General features: G+C 56.1%; 1 protein-coding gene across 2 annotated transcripts; it reads left to right on the top strand.

Moving 5' to 3' along the window:
• Window positions 1-1,467: 1,467 nt before the first annotated feature.
• Window positions 1,468-17,981, top strand: ATP13A1 (ATPase 13A1). Of its 2 annotated transcripts, XM_081076790.1 has the most exons (26): window positions 1,468-1,886; window positions 6,057-6,146; window positions 6,253-6,443; window positions 7,808-7,880; window positions 8,054-8,209; window positions 8,293-8,362; window positions 8,439-8,545; window positions 9,013-9,142; window positions 9,267-9,322; window positions 9,870-9,996; window positions 10,074-10,211; window positions 10,291-10,411; window positions 10,761-10,918; window positions 11,261-11,436; window positions 11,515-11,625; window positions 12,539-12,664; window positions 13,458-13,566; window positions 14,923-15,122; window positions 15,200-15,296; window positions 15,893-16,053; window positions 16,124-16,238; window positions 16,326-16,522; window positions 16,911-17,053; window positions 17,232-17,343; window positions 17,427-17,570; window positions 17,656-17,981. In XM_081076790.1, the coding sequence occupies exons 1-26, from the start codon at window positions 1,491-1,493 to the stop codon at window positions 17,764-17,766; spliced, it is 3,615 nt and encodes a 1,204-aa protein (XP_080932916.1). In that variant the 5' UTR covers window positions 1,468-1,490; the 3' UTR covers window positions 17,767-17,981. The 2 variants fall into 2 exon arrangements, with proteins under 2 accessions (XP_080932916.1, XP_080932917.1); XM_081076791.1 differs by lacking the exon at window positions 6,057-6,146.
• Window positions 17,982-18,336: the final 355 nt, after the last annotated feature.

The following is an 18,336-nucleotide window of genomic DNA, read 5'->3' as shown; positions in this document are numbered from 1 at the left end:
CCTGGTTGACAAATAGCTGGTTTACAAAACAAACCTGTTTGAGAGAGTTAGAAACGAATTCCTGAAAATCAAAAAGTCTGTTGTTGCTGGTAAATAAAATATATGCTGAAAGGCTTTAGCTGAGAGGGTATGGAGCATTGGAACGACACCAAGAATTAGAGTAATTGTGAGCTTGATAAGAGAATGGACGCAAGTCCAAGTGATGTCACCTTTGATCGCTTAGTTTTATCACTAGGTGAAAGAAAAGGATTCAGTTCCTTCAGAGAAGTATTATTAGAAAAGAGAACTGAAAGAGTTAAAACATCCTAGTGTGTAACTGTCCAGAAATTAATGTCATATATTTTGTTAAATATATTTTTTAATATATTTTTATTTTTTATTTTGTTAAATATATTTTGTTAAATATATTTTTATTAAATATATTTTAAATATACTTATTAAATATATTTACATATTTAATAAATTAAATATATTTATTTAAATATATTTGTTAAATATATTTTTATTAAACATATTTTTATTAAACATTATCTAAGTCCTACTGCATTTAAGTTCTCCTTTTACAAAGTCTTCCACTTATGTACTCGTATCTTAAGAATATGCCACAATGCAGCCTAGAAATTTAAATAGCCAACAGAGTTTAGAAAGTCGTTCAAATAAATTGCTGTACCAGAGGACACAAAGAAATATTACAAAAATATTGTTATACTGTTTTCTCCCACATGCTGCTTCATTAATCCTACTGTTCATTACCATTGTCACTGTTAAAGCAGTTCTATTGTGGTTTTGTTCACATGACGGCATGTATGTAACAGGAAAGTAAATACAGAAGAAGACAGCATTTCAAACAAGCACCAATTTTCCATATTTGTATGTTCAAGTAGTAACTCTGTGCGTATTTAACTATCGGTTACGTGACAGCTCTCGGCCAGCGTGGCTGTGTCCTGGGTGGGCTCCCTGACCCTGCCGCAGTCCCGCCCAGGACTCCAAAGGAGGGACCCAGCCCGGCCCAGGAGACTAACCTGGGACACACGGTAAATCCCACCCGTCAGCGCGACGAGGCCCGGTTCTCCGCACGCGGGCTTGTCACTGCCCGGCCCCGCTTCCGCCGCGTCCCGGCGTCGCCCCTGGCGCCCCACACAGGCCGGGGCCGGTGCAGCCCCGGAGGAGGGCCAGCCGCTTCCGGTTCAGGTTGTCAAAGTGGCGCCCAGCCCCCTTGCCGCGTGTGTTCCGGGCTCAGGGCGGCGTGGCAGGGCAGGGAGGCGCCGGAGCTCTTTCAGACCCGCTCTGTCATGGCGGCGCCCGGACGCTCTTTCCGGCCAATCCTGTCATGGCGACACCCTGAGTAGCCGCTTCCAGCCCCAGCCCCCTACGCTGTCCTGGCTCTTTCGTACTCGCGGCCGCTGTGGCAGCGCCCAGGGGTCACCGGATGTAAAGCATCGGAAGTGAGGCGGGGCCTCTGCCCGGAAGCGAGCGCGGCGCTGGGAAAGATGGCGGCGGCGGTGGCTGTGAGCAACGCGGTGCCTTCCGGGGCCCGGCATTGCGGGGCTCGGCCCGGCGGGCAGCCCAAACCGCGGCCGCAGCCGCGCACGCTCCTGGCCGCCGGGCCGGCGCTCATAGCGAACGGCGACGAGCTGGTCGCCGCCGTGTGGCCATACCGGCGGCTGGCGCTGCTGCGGCGTCTCACGGTGCTGCCGTTCGCTGGGCTGCTCTACCCGGCCTGGCTGAGCGCCGCGGCCGCCGGCTGCTGGGGCTGGGGCAGCAGCTGGGCGCAGATCCCCGAGGCCGCGCTGCTCGTGCTCGCCACTATCTGCCTCGCGCACGCGCTCACCGTCCTCTCGGGGCATTGGTCGGTGCACGCTCACTGCGCGCTCACCTGCACCCCGGTAAGTGCACGGGCACGACCGCGACCCCGCACCGTCGGGCCTCGCCGCGGGTCCTAGGCGCGGCGTTCGTGTCGATGCCCGATCCGGGCCTCTCCTGCTCACTTGGGTCCCCAGGGGCGCACTGCACCCTTTAGCGCTGGCATCATTCTGGTCCCACTCCGACTCGTTATGCGATCGTGGTGCAGCTTACCTCCCTTGTCTGGAATTCCTCTCCGGTGTGGGTATTTAGATTCCATAAGGTGAAAACCTATAAAAAGTTTAGAGCAGGGCCTTGCATGTGTTACTGTGTGACAGGGCCAGTTAATGGTTGCTCCCCTCCTAGCGAGTACTCTATTGTTTCTCCTGGAAACGGTCCTACCTTCCTGGACGTCTCTCTCCCACCTTGGTTTTCAAAGTGTGAGGCTACACCTGCGGGGTGGATTTTCCTGTCTGGGAAGCTTTGTTTGAAAACTGAACATGATTCCTGCTGTCCAGTGCTCAGAGGCCTCCAGTACTGCGACCAAAATGAGCTTGAAATGCAGTTAATCACTGCATTGAGAGGAGCAGGAGCTATTTGTGAGCAAGTGACTTAACTGCTTGGCGTCTCTTATGTCCATCTGCAAGATGAGGGTGATGATGGTGAGGACTGCTGTCAGGATGTGACCCTTGCACCCAAATCTGGATGAGAAATATCTGCTGGGTCAGCAGTTGATATCCGTAATTGTGCTACTGCGGCCCTCTGGGCGTCCCTCAGATAACACTGGCTGGTTTGGAGCCATGGGCACTGAGGTCAGCCTCCACTTTGATCCCAGGTTTGTGCCAGCTGAAAGAAGAGGGAAAGGGAACTGCACCAGGGGCTGCAGAAAGAGACAGGAGTCCCCATCTTTAACTCCAAATCTGAACTGAATCCTCCTCTTCTGAGAGTGAAATCTCCCTATCCTAACAAGCCTTATTCCAGGAGTGGGGCTCAAACTTCTGGGCTTGGTGGATTCAAGTCAGTACAATGAAAGACCTCAACGAGGGACAGAAAAATAGAAGGGAGTTGGGGGGAGTGTGACCCCCACCCCCCAATCTTCCAACTGCCTTTTGGTCCAAAGCTTAAATATGTGACTTAATTTCCTTTCCAGGGATGGAGAACAAGGAGGAGCTAAGCAGCTGTGGGGTTAGGACAGGCAGTTCTGGGATTGCATTAGAGATCTCAGATGCCAGTTCTTCTGCTCTCTGGGTTTCAGTTTCCCCTTGTGTCAAGTGAGAACTGTAACACTTACCTCAGGGTGCCATTGTGAGAAGAAATAGATAACATCTGCAAAGCACTTTGTATGGGCTAGCCCTGTGTAGTACTTTGCACTTTTTTCCAATGGCATTACCAGAGTTCGTAATGTTATGTCATTATTTTCTGCCTGTTTCCATTGTCCATGAACTCTCTGAGGGGCAGGACCTTGTTTTTCAGGATCACCACTGTGACACACACACACATACACACACATATGTGCCTTGCCCTCAAATACATATGCAGTGCTTGGTCTAGCACAGCAGCAGTGGGGTGGATGCACTCATGACTGAGGAGTGTTAATTGAGCTCCATTCGATGCCTACATTGTCTTAGGTACTGAGGAAACAGCAGTGAACAAAACAGACAAAGCCCATTGCCTTCATGGTGTTAGTGGGGGAGATAGAACTCATACTTTGCAATCAACACTAAAGAGAGAGAATTCTCAAAGGCTCTTCCAAGCACAGCATGGACAGCAGACATCTGCAGATTTCTTTCTGGCTCCCGCTAGGTGGCCCTGCGCTGAAATAGACCTACAGCAAATCCCCTCAAAGGTGGTCCTGGGGCTGGCTTCCCCCAGTGGCCAGCCTCAAAAGGAGCTGGAGCATCTCCTCTCGTTCTCCAAGTACAACACACCCAAGGGGCGAATTGGGCAGAGTCCCACAGAGGTTGATCCTGCTCTGTAGGATCAGCCCTGGCACAACAACCCTTCTACTGTAGTCAAGGCCAGTCCTTACAAACAGTGAGCCCAAGGGCCAGTCCCTCACATTGATGTGTGATTATCATCCAAGGCTCCCTATGAGAGGAGGGCACACAAAACCCACACAAGGTACATACCTGGAGCACATGGCTCAGGTGACCAGAAAGACTGTGCCACTGAACCCCACAACACACCTACTACATAAGGCTACTCTGCTAAGACCAGAAGACATAGCAGCCCTACCTAATACATAGAAACAAACACAGGGAGGCAGCCAAAATGGGAAGACAAAGAAACATGTCCCAAATGAAAGAACAGAACAAAGCTCCAGAAAAAGAACTAAGTGAAACGGAGGTAAGCAATCTATCAGACGCAGAGTTCCAAACACTGGTTATAAGAATGCTCAGTGATCTCATAAAAATGGAAATGAAAAACATGAAAAAGAACCAGTCAGAAATAAATGATACAACAAAGGAAATGAAGATTACAGGGAATCAACAGTAGATTAGATGAAGTAGAGGATCCAACCAGCAATGTAGAAGATAAGGGAGCAAAAAACACCCATCTAGAACAGCAAAAAGAAAAAAAGCCAAAAAATTGAGAGTTTAAGGGTCCTCTGGGACAATATCAATATCAAGTGTACCAACATTCACATTACAGGGGTACCCGAAGGAGAAGACAGAGCAAGGAATTGAAAACCTATTTGAAGAAATAATGATAGAAAACTTTCCTAACCTAGATCCTAGGAAATGGACATACAAGCCCAGGAAGTACAGAGTCTCAAACAAGATAAACCCAAAGAGGCCAACACCATGGCGCATCATAATTAAAGTGCCAAAGGTTAAATACAAAGAGGGAATCTTAAAAGCAGCAAGAAAAAAGCAGTTAGTTGCCTGCAAGGGAGCCCCCATAAGACTGGCAGCTGATTTCTCAACAGAAACTTTGCAGGCCAGAACATGGCAGGAAATATTCTAAGTGATGAAAATCAATGACATACAATCAAGATTGCTCTACCCAGCAAAGCTATCGTTTAGAATTGAAGGATAGATAAGGAGCTTCCCAGGCAAGGAAAAGCTGAAGGAGTTCATCACCACCAAACAGTATTATAAGGACTCTTAGAGGGACTTCTTTAAGATGGGAGGAGGGCTAAGGATGTGTGAAAGGGGAAGGGATTAAGAAGAATAAATTGGTTGTTATACAGTCGTCATGGGGATGTAGGGTATAGTATAAGGAATATAGTCAAAAATATTGTAATAAGTAGGTATAGTGCCAGAAAGGGACTAGATCTGTCAGGGTGATCGATGGGAATGTGTTTGGGGGCAGGTGAAAAAAGTAAGGTGTTAAGAAATACAAGTTGATAGCTAATACAGTATGGGGAATATAATCAACAATATTGTAAAGACCATGTAGGGTGCCAGATGGGCACTGGACTTACCAGGGGGATCACGTCACAGACTGTGTAGATGCCTGACCAATGTGCTATGCACATGAAGAGCTGAAGTAGAATATTGCATGTCAACTATAACTAAACATATAGGTGTATATAGTCACGGGATGTGGAGCATAATATAGGGAAGATACCAGCTATATAAGATGTCAGAGGGGTAGTGGCTTGGGGAGTGGATTATCACTTTAGGAGGGGTTTAAATGTCTACTATGTTGCTTTGTACACCTGAAACTAATTTTTTAAAAAATTTAAAAAATAAAATAGAGAATAGCGATGAGGATAGAGATGTCATGAGGGAGCTTTACCTGGGGCATCCAGAGGTGGCCTCCTGAGATGACATTTGAGTAAAGGCCTGTTTTACTGTGTCTAGGCACAGAGAACAGCACATGCCAAGCCACTTAGCTGAGGCAAGGACAAGCCTTCAGCCTCATGCGTCGTCCTTGCGGGAGGACACAGCGAGAGTAGTATGGAGTGGGGGTAGGAAGCTGAGCCGCTGCAGGCCAGGTGGGCTGTGACAGGGCTTGGCTCACGTGGATCAAGGGTTTACCTTGTGCTGGACAGTGTTCTTCCTCTTTGAGTTCATGTCACCTGTCAACAGAGCCCTGGGCATTGCATGCTGTCTGATGCCCTGACTTGATGACATGGGACCAAAGGAATGACTTGATGGTGTCCCTTGTCCCAGTGACAGACTGGGGAGTGGCCAATCCAGCACCCGGAGCCCAGTGGGGGCTGTGGGGTTGAGAAGGGCTCAGCGGCATCGCTTTGCCTCTCGCAGGAGTACGACCTCAGCAAAGCAACCTTCGTGAAGGTAGTGCCAACCCCCAACAATGGCTCCACGGAGCTCGTGGCCCTGCACCGTGATGAGGTAGGGACCTCCTGCCAGACCGCCCAACTCAGGGCTTGGGTGGGATTCCCAGGCGCTGACACCCCCAGGTGAGGGGCCTCTGCCACAAACACGCCTTCTCCTGCAGGGCGAAGGTGGGCAGGAGGTGCTGTCCTTCGAATTCCAGAAGATCAAGTATTCCTATGATGCCCTGGAGAAGAAACGCTTCCTCCCCGTGGCCTTTCCTGTGGGAAACTCCTTCTCTTACTATCAGAGCAACAGAGGGTTCCAAGAGGACTCAGAGATCCGAGCAGCTGAGAAGAAGTTTGGGAGCAACAAGTGAGTCCTGACATCCTCGTGGGTTGTACCTGTCCCGGCCGGTAGCCCCTTTCCCGTATCTGCCCCTTCCCACTCCTGAGTCCAGGGGCCTGAGAAGTGGGGTGGAGGAGTCCACCTTTTCCATGAAACTTCCCAGGTGAAGGTGGCACCCTTTGAGAAATGTGCTCTAGTGCAGTTTCCCCTGAACTGGCCCGCTGACAGAAGCCCTTGAGGGCTCGCGGCCAGGAGTCCTCAGGTCTTCCTGGGGAGCTTGGGCTATGGCCTACAAGAATTGACTGTTCACCTTTGTTTTTGTAAGCCTCCTCTTCATTTCGAATTCTTCCTTTAAATGCAGTTTCTTGCCACTCTCCTCATACACATCCTGGCACTTAAAGAATGGTGATAAAAAAGACGTCATTGATCAGAGTAGCTCTTCTTTGTACCAGGTAGAAGCAGGTGCTCTGTGTGTGCACTTGCACCTTTAATCTTCATCAAAACTGCCAGTGCTGACACGCGGCTGGGACAGGGCAGAGCCCCCGTCCTGGCCACCATGACAGGAGACCTGAAAAGACTCGGAATCTCTAGGGAATTCTTTCCTGACTTAATTGTGTACCACAACTGTCAATCCAATAGGAAGATTTGCAAGAAATGTTTACCGATCCCCAACCACCAGGCCAGCCACAGTGGCAGCCTGGGACATCCCCTCTCACCCCATTGTTGCTCATGTAATGGCACCCAGTGCAATACAGGGTGGGACCACTGTGGTTTCTTTCTCTCACATCCCCCGTCCAGGACATCCCTACGGTTCAAGGGCAGAACGAGGACGGCCCTAGTTGACCTGGCTGGTCCTCTGGTCAGAGGGCGCCCACTATACACAGTGCTGCAGGACAGGCCCTGCTCCTCACATTCCGAAGCATTGATTCGGGGAGTTTTTTGGAAAATCCTGGCTCCAGACCTTCCCTCTCCAGGGTGGGGTGAGGCTCAGGCACCATATTGCAGGCCCAGTGGGGCTTCTTGGCATCGGGCTGCCGGGCCTCCTTCAGGGCTCTAGTCCCAGTCAGATGTTCCTTCTCCACTTGCCTTATCACCCAACCAGATGAGGAGTTCTCATCCCTCACCAGCCCCACTTGGGGGCAGCTGCCTGAAGGACCTGTTGCTACTTCAGAAGCTTCATCTGGGTTCTGCAGAGCAGGGGGCCGCAGCAGTCAGTCTGCCTGCCCTGGTGCTCCGGGGACGGGGACAGCGACAGCCATAGTTGGATGGAGTGTCCTATCTAGAAGCTTGCCAGGGCTTCTCATTTCCTGGGGAGGCCCAGGAAGAGGTGTCAGGGTGGGGCCTCCAAGGCCTGCCCCCATGAGTAGGGCCTGGGGTCTGGTTTCTTGCAGGGCCGAGATGGTGGTGCCTGACTTCTCAGAGCTGTTCAAGGAGAGAGCCACGGCACCCTTCTTTGTGTTCCAGGTAAAATTGCAGCTCTGGCCCTTCTCCCCACCCCGTTCTTTAGGGCTTTCACAGCCAGAGCGACCTGCATCCAATTCCAAACCCCAAAAGCTCCCTGTCCCGGTGGGTCAGAGTCCCTGGGTAGAACAGGCCTCGGGGTGCAGCAGGCATCCTCATTGCATTCCCGGGGACAGGTGTTCTGCGTGGGGCTCTGGTGCCTGGACGAGTACTGGTACTACAGCGTCTTCACGCTGTCCATGCTGGTGGCCTTCGAGGCGTCTCTGGTGCAGCAGCAGATGCGAAACATGTCTGAGATCCGAAAGATGGGCAACAAGCCGCACATGATCCAGGTGAGGTCAGCAGGGTCCCTGCAGTCTCGGCTAGGCATGGTGCGGGCACGTTCCCAAAGCTGACCGCACCCCACCCCACCCAGGTCTACCGAAGCCGCAAATGGAGGCCCATTGCCAGCGACGAGATTGTTCCCGGGGACATCGTCTCCATCGGTGAGGCCCATTCTGCTCCCATCTGGGTGGCAGCCCAGCCGCGGTTTCTCCTTGACCCTCTGGCCCTGTCCTGCAGGCCGCTCGCCACAGGAGAACCTGGTGCCATGCGATGTGCTGCTGCTGCGGGGCCGCTGCATCGTGGACGAGGCCATGCTCACAGGGGAGTCAGTGCCACAGATGAAGGTGCGTGGCAGGGCCGTCCACTCGGGCGCATTGCTGACCCATTCTCAGAGGAGCCCCAACCCAGGAGTCGGGAGGAGGCAGAGTGGGGGTGGCATCTGGATTGAGCTGCCAGGTCTCCTGGCGGGGTCAGTGCCCTGGACGGAGGAAAGGTCGCTGGTAGTGGAAGAGAAGACGAGAGTTTCACGGCATTGGGACATCTAGGTGCCCTGAGGTAACAGACCGACATGGACTGAGGGCAACGGGGAAGGTATGGTTCCTGGGAGAGACCAGGTTACAGGGCGTGGACGCAGGTGCAGAGAAGACCAGGTGGGGCCTGTGTCCCTGGTGAGATGTGCTGGGCCTGGCGAGGAGCTCTGTAAGGAGCAGGTGGGCTCCTCCAGGCCCAGGCTCCAGGTCTCCAGAGACGGCCTGGAGAAGGAGGCCGAGGGGCCCGGCCGTCAGCTTCACTGTCCGCTCCTTCTCCCCAGGAGCCCATCGAAGACCTCAGCCCCAACCGTGTGCTGGACCTGCAGGCCGACTCCCGGCTCCATGTCATCTTTGGGGGCACCAAGGTGGTGCAGCACATCCCCCCACAGAAGGCCACCACGGGCCTGAAGCGTAGGTGCCTTGGGGTGTCTGGGGGTGTCCTGGCCCCACCACCCCCACCCCTCCACGTCTGCTTGGCCGTGAGGGAGTTCAGAGGAACAGACCAAAACAACGCTGGCTCTGCTTTTCTCCACAGCGGTCGACAGTGGGTGTGTCGCCTACGTTCTGAGGACTGGATTCAACACATCCCAGGTGTGGCGCCTCACCTGGCTCTGGGAGGGGGGGGCCCAGGACAGGTAATGGACACTCAAGACAGCAGCCCTGTCAGACCCCAAAACGTGCACCCCACTCCTGGGCCAGAGGTCGTGCGGATGTCAGCCCCAGACCAGGCCCACTCTCCCCAACTGAGGGAACTGGTGGGGAGCAGACAGCAGACCAGCTGTTACCATGTGCTTTGGGGTCGTAAATAGAATGGAGCTCATAAACTCGGTAAAGCAACAGGTGGACGGCCTGGTAGAGGTGATGGCCAGACCTCCTTCCAGGAGCTCATGTGCCCACCTCAGCCACGTCCTTCCCCAGCACCCAGGCCTCAGCCGTTGGTCTCCATGGCTCTTGGCTGAGTTGCAGATGCCCATGTAGCCATGTGGTTTGGGCGTCATCAGTTGCAGGACTCATGGGTCCTCCCAGGGCACGTGCTTCCTGTGAGCTGCGGGAGTATCTGGCCCTGATGCCCTCAGGCAGGGGACGCTGCCACCCCCACACCCCCCGCTTAGGAAAGGCCCCATGTCTGTCCCTCCAGGGTAAGCTGCTGCGCACGATCCTCTTCGGAGTCAAGAGAGTGACTGCGAACAACCTGGAGACGTTTGTCTTCATCCTCTTTCTCCTGGTCTTTGCCATCGCAGCAGCTGCCTATGTGTGGGTGGAAGGTAAGCGCCATGCCCCCCCCCCCCGTCTGCTGGGTCTTGTGCCCACTGCGCCAGGCTGGCAGGCCCTGTCTCCGCAGGCACCAAGGACCCCAGCCGCAACCGCTACAAGCTGTTTCTGGAATGCACACTGATCCTCACGTCAGTCGTGCCCCCTGAGCTGCCCATCGAGCTGTCTCTGGCCGTCAATACCTCCCTAATCGCCCTGGCCAAGCTCTGTGAGTGCCTGGGGCAGGGCCAGGGCACCGAGTGGTGGGGCCTGGTGGCAGGACCCCTGACCTTGGCTCTGTCTCCCAGACATGTACTGTACGGAGCCCTTCCGGATCCCCTTTGCTGGCAAGGTGGAGGTGTGCTGCTTTGACAAAACAGGGACCTTGACCAGCGACAGCCTGGTGGTGCGCGGTGTGGCCGGGCTCAGGTGAGTGTGGAGGCCTGTGCCACGAGGCACCTAAGCCAGTAGCGGGCTTTCTGGGAGCTCCAGGGACTAACCGCTGCCCTTCCCAAGGCCCCAAACTGAGGGCCTGTCAGAGACCCTACTACCCAGTCTTGGCGTGAGTGACAGTGACATGGGAGTTACCTTGGGCTCCGAGCAGCCACGTGACCTCTAGGGACATCCATGAGACAGGCGCAGGTGTAACGAGGGACACATGAACATCCCATAACCCCCCACAGTGACTGGCATGAAGTATGGGGGCCCATCCCTTATTCTAGCTGGCACTTCCCAGGGGTCCCTCCACTCTGTAACCAGCTGTTTCCCATCCTTGCAGAGACGGGAAGGAGGTGACCCCCGTGTCCAACATCCCCATAGAAACGCACCGGGCCCTGGCCTCATGCCACTCCCTCATGCAGCTGGACGACGGCACCCTGGTGGGTGACCCCCTTGAGAAGGCCATGCTGACAGCTGTGGACTGGACACTGACCAAAGGTGAGGGGCTGGAATCTCGGACCCAGTGCAGGCACACTGCCGGCTCTCAGGCCCGGGCAGGCAGGCCAGACCCTGAGAGACTGTCCAACTCGGGCTGGTGGGTGGACACAGGCACCTCTGACCTGGGGCAGGCCACACTCTTGGGTTCTCAGTTGGAGCCAACCACACCTAAAGCTACGGGGCGGGGTCCTCCAAGCCCAGGTCTCCCGCTTCTGACCCCCTGAAGCCATGAGCCCCCGCAGGCCCTGGTTCTGGGGGTGGGGGGAGCGAGGAGGGGCAGGCGGGGGCCTGGCTGCCTCTTTGGAGCGAAGGCCCTCAGGACTCGTACTTATTTGTTTCCAGATGAGAAAGTATTCCCCCGAAGTATTAAAACTCAGGGGCTGAAAATTCACCAGCGCTTTCATTTTGCCAGTGCCCTAAAGCGAATGTCCGTGCTCGCCTCCTATGAGAAGCCGGGCTCCACAGACCTCTGCTACATCGCGGCTGTGAAGGGGGCCCCTGAAACCCTGCACTCTATGGTGAGCCAGGCCCAGCCTTGGGGTTTGGGGGAGAGGTTGGTGCGAGGCAGTCGCTGACGTCCCCTGCGTTCCCTGCAGTTCGCCCAGTGCCCACCCAACTATCACCATATCCACACGGAGATTTCCCGGGAAGGAGCCCGCGTCCTGGCTCTGGGATACAAGGAGCTGGGGCACCTCACTCACCAGCAGGTAAGGGCCCAGGCTCCCCATCTATCAGCCTCCCGTCTGCGTCACCCTGTGTCCCCACAGTGCCACTGTGAGCAAACCTGATTTCATCTTCCTCCTCCCCAGCCTCTACCTTTGGAGGCTCCAGGTGGCACACAGTCCTCAGTCCCTTCTCCTCTGCTGGGTGCCCTGCCCACATGGGACTATCTCATGGGACCACTTCGGCCTCCTATACCCACACCCACGGGGCCTCACCCACCCTTGGGGAACGTCATCTTAGATGGGCAGGAGCAGTTTCCAGCCCAGCCCTGCCCTTCCTAGCCCAGCCACCTGGTCACTGAATGGTTTGGGGGATCCGCAGCTCCGGGTCAAACCCCACATCTCATCAGCTCTCCCACCTTTGCTGCCAACTTTGCTCCTTCGCCTGCTTCCACCTTGGCCCTCATGCAGCCTGCACCCAGTGAAGGAGAAGAGACCAAGGGATCCTTCCAGCATACACACCTCGGCACATCCCTCTCCGAGCCGCTCCTGCTCGACCTCACCCCTGGCCCTGTCTGCCCTGTTCCTCTGCCTTCATTTCTCTCATCACATTCAGCACTCTGATCCTGATTTTTCTTTATTGCATACTTCTTCTGGTAGACAAGTTCCACGGGAGTGGGGATTTTTTGGTTTCTGCTGTGACATGTGTGAGGATGAGTGTGTGCTAGGTAGTTAACAAAGGAGAGTCCCTGACTTTAATGACAGCAGCCAAGGCACAAGGTCTCTGCAATGTGCCATGTCCACACCAGGGAGCACAAGCACCCGTCAGGCGGGGAGCACCCACTTACTGTCAAGCCCCTGTACCCCAAGGGAGGATACGGCCTTCTTCTGACCTACCCACCCACCCTTGGGAAATTGAGGAGAGACGGGTCATGAGGGTATCCCCATGTCCATCCAGGCCCGGGAGGTCAAGCGGGAGGCCTTGGAGTGCAACCTCAAGTTCGTCGGCTTCATCGTGGTCTCCTGCCCACTCAAGGCTGATTCCAAGGCTGTGATCCGGGAGATTCAGAACGCCTCCCACCGGGTACGGCTGCTGGGCCTCTCCACCCCGGGCCCCTCTGGTGGTGGGCTGGTGGGTCTCAGCTCCTCCTTACCGGGGCGGAATGTGATAGCAGAGGACACTTACACCCTCGGCAGCAAGGGGGTGTGGGTGTCCGGGTTTCAGCAGTGGATGCTGTGGATTTGGGCCAAGCTCCATTATGGCTTGGGCATTCGTGCTGCTGGGCTGAGAGGCTCTGGGACCCAACCCAGGCCTGCCCTTCTCGCTGTGCATCTTTGGGCCTCCAGCATCCCTGGGGGACTGAGGCTGAGTCAGAAGCCATGGCGGCAATACCCAGGCCGGCCACATCTGTGTGTCCCATGGCTTTGATCTGTATGTCCTGGTGGTTGGTATTCTCTAGTTTGAGACTCAGGATGCAGTGTAGGGGGTGGTAGATAAGTGAGCAGTCTGGGAGAGAGGGTGGTGACGTGGTTAGTCCTCGCCTGGCATTTAGTAGGCCTCGCCAGCTCTAAGCTGGGAGGCTGGAGTGTGGGGTTCCCCCCACCCCGGACACAGCCTCCTGGGCACTTACCAAGCCAAGAAGGTCCACACCAAGGTTCGTAGTTTATACTGCAAAGAAAAGTAATGGGTGTTCTCAGGAAGACACACATCCATGTGTCGTTTTCATGAAACACCCCTGGGTGGGCGGATTGTGGCCCTGGAAGCCCAGTCCCCAGTGAGAGGCAGGACCTTCCTCTGTGGCCTTTGTTAGAGGGAATTCAGTCACCGGGTCTCCAGGTTAGAATTCTGCCCCCCTGAGCCTCCACCCTCTCCCCAGGTGATCATGATCACAGGTGACAACCCTCTCACTGCCTGCCATGTGGCTCAGGAGCTACACTTCATTGAGAAGGCACACACGCTAATTCTGCAGCCCCCCACAGAGAAAGGTGAGAGCCTGAGTGGCGGGGGGGACTGTGAGTCCAAGAACAGCTCCTGTCCTGGTGGCTCTCCTGCATTCCTGACCTGAGTGAGCATGCCCAGTTCATTGAGTACCTGTGATGGTGGCAGCAGTGTGACATGGGCCTATGAGTCACAGCCCTGCTCCTTGGGCCATGTGGTCGAGGAGCTCCATACCCATGTGTCAGTCACTGGCTCCTAGATGAAGGATGGCTTCCGACCTCAAGGCAATTGAGTGTAGTCACATCAGCCCGCATTTCATATTGTCGTGCCCACCTTGGGCCTGGCAAGCTGCCTGTGCACAGCATGTGCCCCCCTCCCAAGCTCAGAGACTGCTGGTGCCGGTGCTTGGCGTGGCCAGGCCCTGGGCAGAGGGCTTGGTGTACATTGCCACAGCCCTCCGCCCTGCACAGGAGGGCTTGCCATTCCCATGCCACCTAGGGACCCTGCTTTATAGACATTGAAACAGAAGTGAACCCACCCACCCAGGTCAGTCAGTGTTACATTTAAACCCAGTTAAACCCAGGCCTGACTCCAGACATTGACCACTTCTGAGTGGCCAAAAACTGGTCCCTCAGTTCTCTGCAAAGTGGTGCCCCAGAGTTGCATCAATCAAGGTGGGATGGGGTCTGTCAGGTGCCAAAGGATGGTACCCAGCGCAGGGCCTGGCAACATATAACCAGGGATATCACGGGGCTACAGGCCAGGGGAGGGTGTTGGTAGTGCCCAGCCAGGGCGGCTTCTGGAACCTCCCAGCCTTTCAGTCTGCACTGCTGGTCCCTGGGCTCCGTCCAGCTCTAAGTGCTGGGCTCTTCAGAGCCCAGGGGTTGTTGGCAGGTGGCTGTTAGGTCTGTTGATTGGCAAGCGCAGCTGCTCTAACAAAAGCACAACGAAAGCTGGGTGGAAGTTGGGTTTCCTGCCCAGCCGAGACAGTCCAGGGTGAGCCATCCAGTCCCGGGAGGGCTAGTGGGCCTGTCAGCTGGAAAGAGGAAATGGATAGCAAGTGTCTGGCTGGAGGAAGTGACTTGCAGTGCTCCGACCCGGGAAGAATGGGGTTTCAGGCAGGCTGCAGGGCTAATTAAGTAACAGGCTGAGGATATGCCTGGGTTCGAATCTGACCCCTTCATATGGTCTCAGGAGAGTGGCTCAGGCCCTGGGTCCTGTGGATGACCTCTGTGGGGGACCCTGTTGTCCCAAGTGCATGAGGTTATGGAGGTATAAGGACGGACAGGGATCACGAAGGTGTCCAGAGAGGAGAGACAGGGACCAGGCCTGTGAGGTCCGCGTGAGGGGGTCTGCCCGGGCAGCTGAGCCCCATCACTGACCCTGGACACTTGGCCCTGCAGGTCAGCCTTGTGAGTGGTGCTCCATCGATGGCAGCATAGTGCTGCCCCTGGTCCAGGGCTCCCCGAAGGCACTGGCCCTGGAGCATGCGCTGTGCCTCACAGGCGATGGCCTGGCCTACCTGCAGGCCACGGACCCCCAGCAGCTGCTGCGCCTCATCCCCCACGTGCAGGTGTTCGCCCGCGTGGCCCCCAAACAGAAGGTAGGTGCAGGGGTGACAGGCGGGCAGAGCGATGGGGTGGCACACAGCGCTTACTTGGCCCTTCTCTACCCATGTAGGAGTTTGTCATCACCAGCCTGAAGGAGCTGGGCTACGTGACCCTCATGTGTGGGGATGGCACCAATGACGTGGGTGCCCTGAAGCACGCTGATGTGGGTAAGCCCCATGGGCAAGGGCTGTTCCTTCCTTCACTGTTCTGCCAACATGGGCTCAGCATCAGGGACGTGTCACCATGCATGAGGAGGCAGTGTGGGGATGGGCAGGGCCAATAGGATTAGGAATACAAGGTCAGGAGGGACACAGATATGTGAGGAACAGTGTGGCTGGGGCTGCAGGGAGGCTCCGGGGGGCAAATGCTACTTGGTTTGTTCGGGCCCTCTGACCAGAGAAAGATGGGACAAGTGGGGACTCACTGCTGGGGCTGAAGCATTTGCCGGTGGTTCACGGCCTTCAGTCTGTGTTGATGGAACATATTTGTTGGCTTTATTTATTGACTACAGCCTTTATCAAGTGTTATTTACCTCCTGGGATCCTTGGCAATAAACTTTAGAAATCAGTTTTTGACCCATTTAGTGTTATCTGCCTATAGGTTTTTGTTTTTAAGTAACTTGTAGAAAGTAAGATAGGTGCTCTCTGAGGTGCTTCTTGGGGAGGTCTGGCTCAGGCCTGTGGCACTGCCTTGATGTTGAGCGGGCACCCCGATCTGGCCTGATGCCGGGGATCCCCTGGATCCTGACATATACCACCCCCAGGTGTGGCACTCCTGGCCAATGCCCCCGAGCGGGTCGTCGAGCGCAGGCGGCGCCCCCGGGACAGCCCCATCCTGAGCAACAGCGGTGGCAGGGCCCCCTCCAGGGCTGCTAAGCAGAGGCCCGGGCTCTCGCCCTCAGACGAGCAGCTCATCTCCCAGAGGGTGAGTCTTGGGAGGGAGGGCACCAGCACCCCCTTGTGGCTAGATCTCACCCCCTGCGGCCCCCCCACAGGACCGCCTGAGCCAGGTGCTGCGGGACCTGGAAGATGAGACTATGCCCATTGTGAAGCTGGGGGACGCCAGCATCGCGGCGCCCTTCACGTCCAAGCTGTCGTCCATTCAGTGCAGTGAGTGCCACCGCCCTCCGTGTCCCCCCGCCCACCCTGCATGGCACCCATGCCCACACCTACCTCCCCCACCCCCTGTCCACACAGTCTGCCACGTGATCAAGCAAGGCCGCTGCACGCTCGTGACCACACTGCAGATGTTCAAGATCCTGGCGCTCAATGCCCTCATCCTAGCGTACAGTCAGAGCGTCCTCTACCTGGAGGGCGTCAAGTTCAGCGACTTCCAAGCCACGCTGCAGGGGCTGCTGCTGGCTGGCTGCTTCCTTTTCATCTCCCGCTCCAAGGTGGGCTGGCACCCCAGGCAAAGCAGGCTCCCACCCCAGCCACGGGCCCCCTCTGCCTCGCTGAGCCACGGCATCCTGGAGATGCTGAGAGGTTTCGTGGCCGAGGACGCCCTCAGGATGGGAGCTGTTGTCTGCCCATTACAGATGGGGGCGGGGGACAGGGCAGGTGCCGACTGAGGCTCTTTCGAGGGGCACAACACGGGCCCTAACATGGGCCCTAGCACTGGCCACAAGCGAGCAGGGTTCTGGGGGCTGGCGCCAACCCGTGGCCTCAGGATGTGGTGACCGCTCTGCGCCTGGCCTGCAGAAGGCAGGCTTGGTGGGTGGCCCACAGCACTCTAGGCTTGAATACCCATCTGTCTCCTCACACACACCCCCACCACTGCAGCCCCTCAAGACCCTGTCTCGAGAGCGGCCCCTGCCCAATATCTTCAACCTGTACACCATCCTCACGGTCCTGCTCCAGTTCTGCGTGCACTTCCTGAGTCTCGTCTACCTGTACCGGGAGGCCCAGGCCCGGAGCCCTGAGAAGTGAGTGCTGCCCCAGCAGGGGGTGCAGGGAGTACCCAGAGGAGGCAGTGTCCATGCGGTGGGATGTGGGAGATGGGAGGAGGGTGCACTTGCAGATGTCAGCCTGGGACAGCCGGGGCCAGGCAGAGCCCGGGCTCCGCGCAGAGGCAGCCGCAGAGCGGCCCTGACGCCCCTGTAGGCAGGAGCCGTTCGTGGACCTGTACAAGGAGTTCGAGCCGAGCCTGGTCAACAGCACCGTGTACATCATGGCCATGGCCATGCAGATGGCCACGTTCGCCATCAACTACAAGGTCAGCCCCCGCCCCAGCCCCAGCAGGCTTTGCCCAGCCGCCCAGCCCCCACACCACCCAGCCATCCGTCTGTGTCCCCACAGGGCCCGCCTTTTATGGAGAGCCTGCCCGAGAACAGGCCTCTGGTGTGGAGCCTGGCAGTGTCGCTCCTGGCCATCGTGGGCCTGCTCCTTGGTTCCTCCCCTGACTTCAACAGCCAGTTTGGCCTCGTGGACATCCCAATAGAGGTGAGTGGCCCTGCGGATGTGGCCCCAGGACTCAAACTGGGCGCATCTGGGGGCACCCAGCTCACCGTCACTCCCTGCCCTGCAGTTCAAACTAGTCATCGCCCAGGTCCTAATCCTCGACTTCTGCTTGGCACTCCTGGCCGACCGCGTCCTGCAGTTCTTCCTGGGGACACCGAAGCTGAAAGTGCCTTCCTGAGACAGCAGTGCCACCACCTATTGGTCACCCTGCTGCCGCTAGGCAGGAGCCCCATGTGGGCCCCGCGAGGGAACACTGCCCCACAGCAAGGCTGCCCCAGCCTTGCCCACCAAGACTGAGCTGGGACCCCCCGCCCATGGCTGTCCACAGGCCTGGCTGGCAGAACCAGCCCCTGGGCAGCACCTTTGGTAAATAAAGAAGCATCCACAATTTTAAGAAGCCCTGCCTCTCCATCTGTCTGCACCACACAAGGGGACACTGGGAGGCCGGGTGGTCACCGAGGATGGTCCTGGCGTCCTCCCAGAGGCTGTGTGAGGTGAACGACACTGCAGTCAGCACTTGAATGGGCTGACCTTCGAGTACGGAGAGTTGTGCGTGTGTCCTGAGTGGCCAAGCACCTCCATATTCCTGTGGTCTCAGCTTCACATTTGGCATCTCACTGGGGGGAGTCTTAGGATCTATGACATTTTCCCCTTTTCAATAATATGCAAACAGCATGCCTCCCTCCTGTGGGGTCTTAGATGGGAGGAAGTTACAAATACTGACTCAGGTCACACTCGTTGGAGTCCT

The sequence above is a fragment of the Rhinolophus hipposideros genome (assembly GCF_964194185.1).
Source record: "Rhinolophus hipposideros genome assembly, chromosome: 16".
Lineage (NCBI taxonomy): Eukaryota > Metazoa > Chordata > Mammalia > Chiroptera > Rhinolophidae > Rhinolophus > Rhinolophus hipposideros.
Note: the sequence above shows the minus strand (reverse complement) of the source record. Positions and strands in the feature narration are given on the sequence as shown.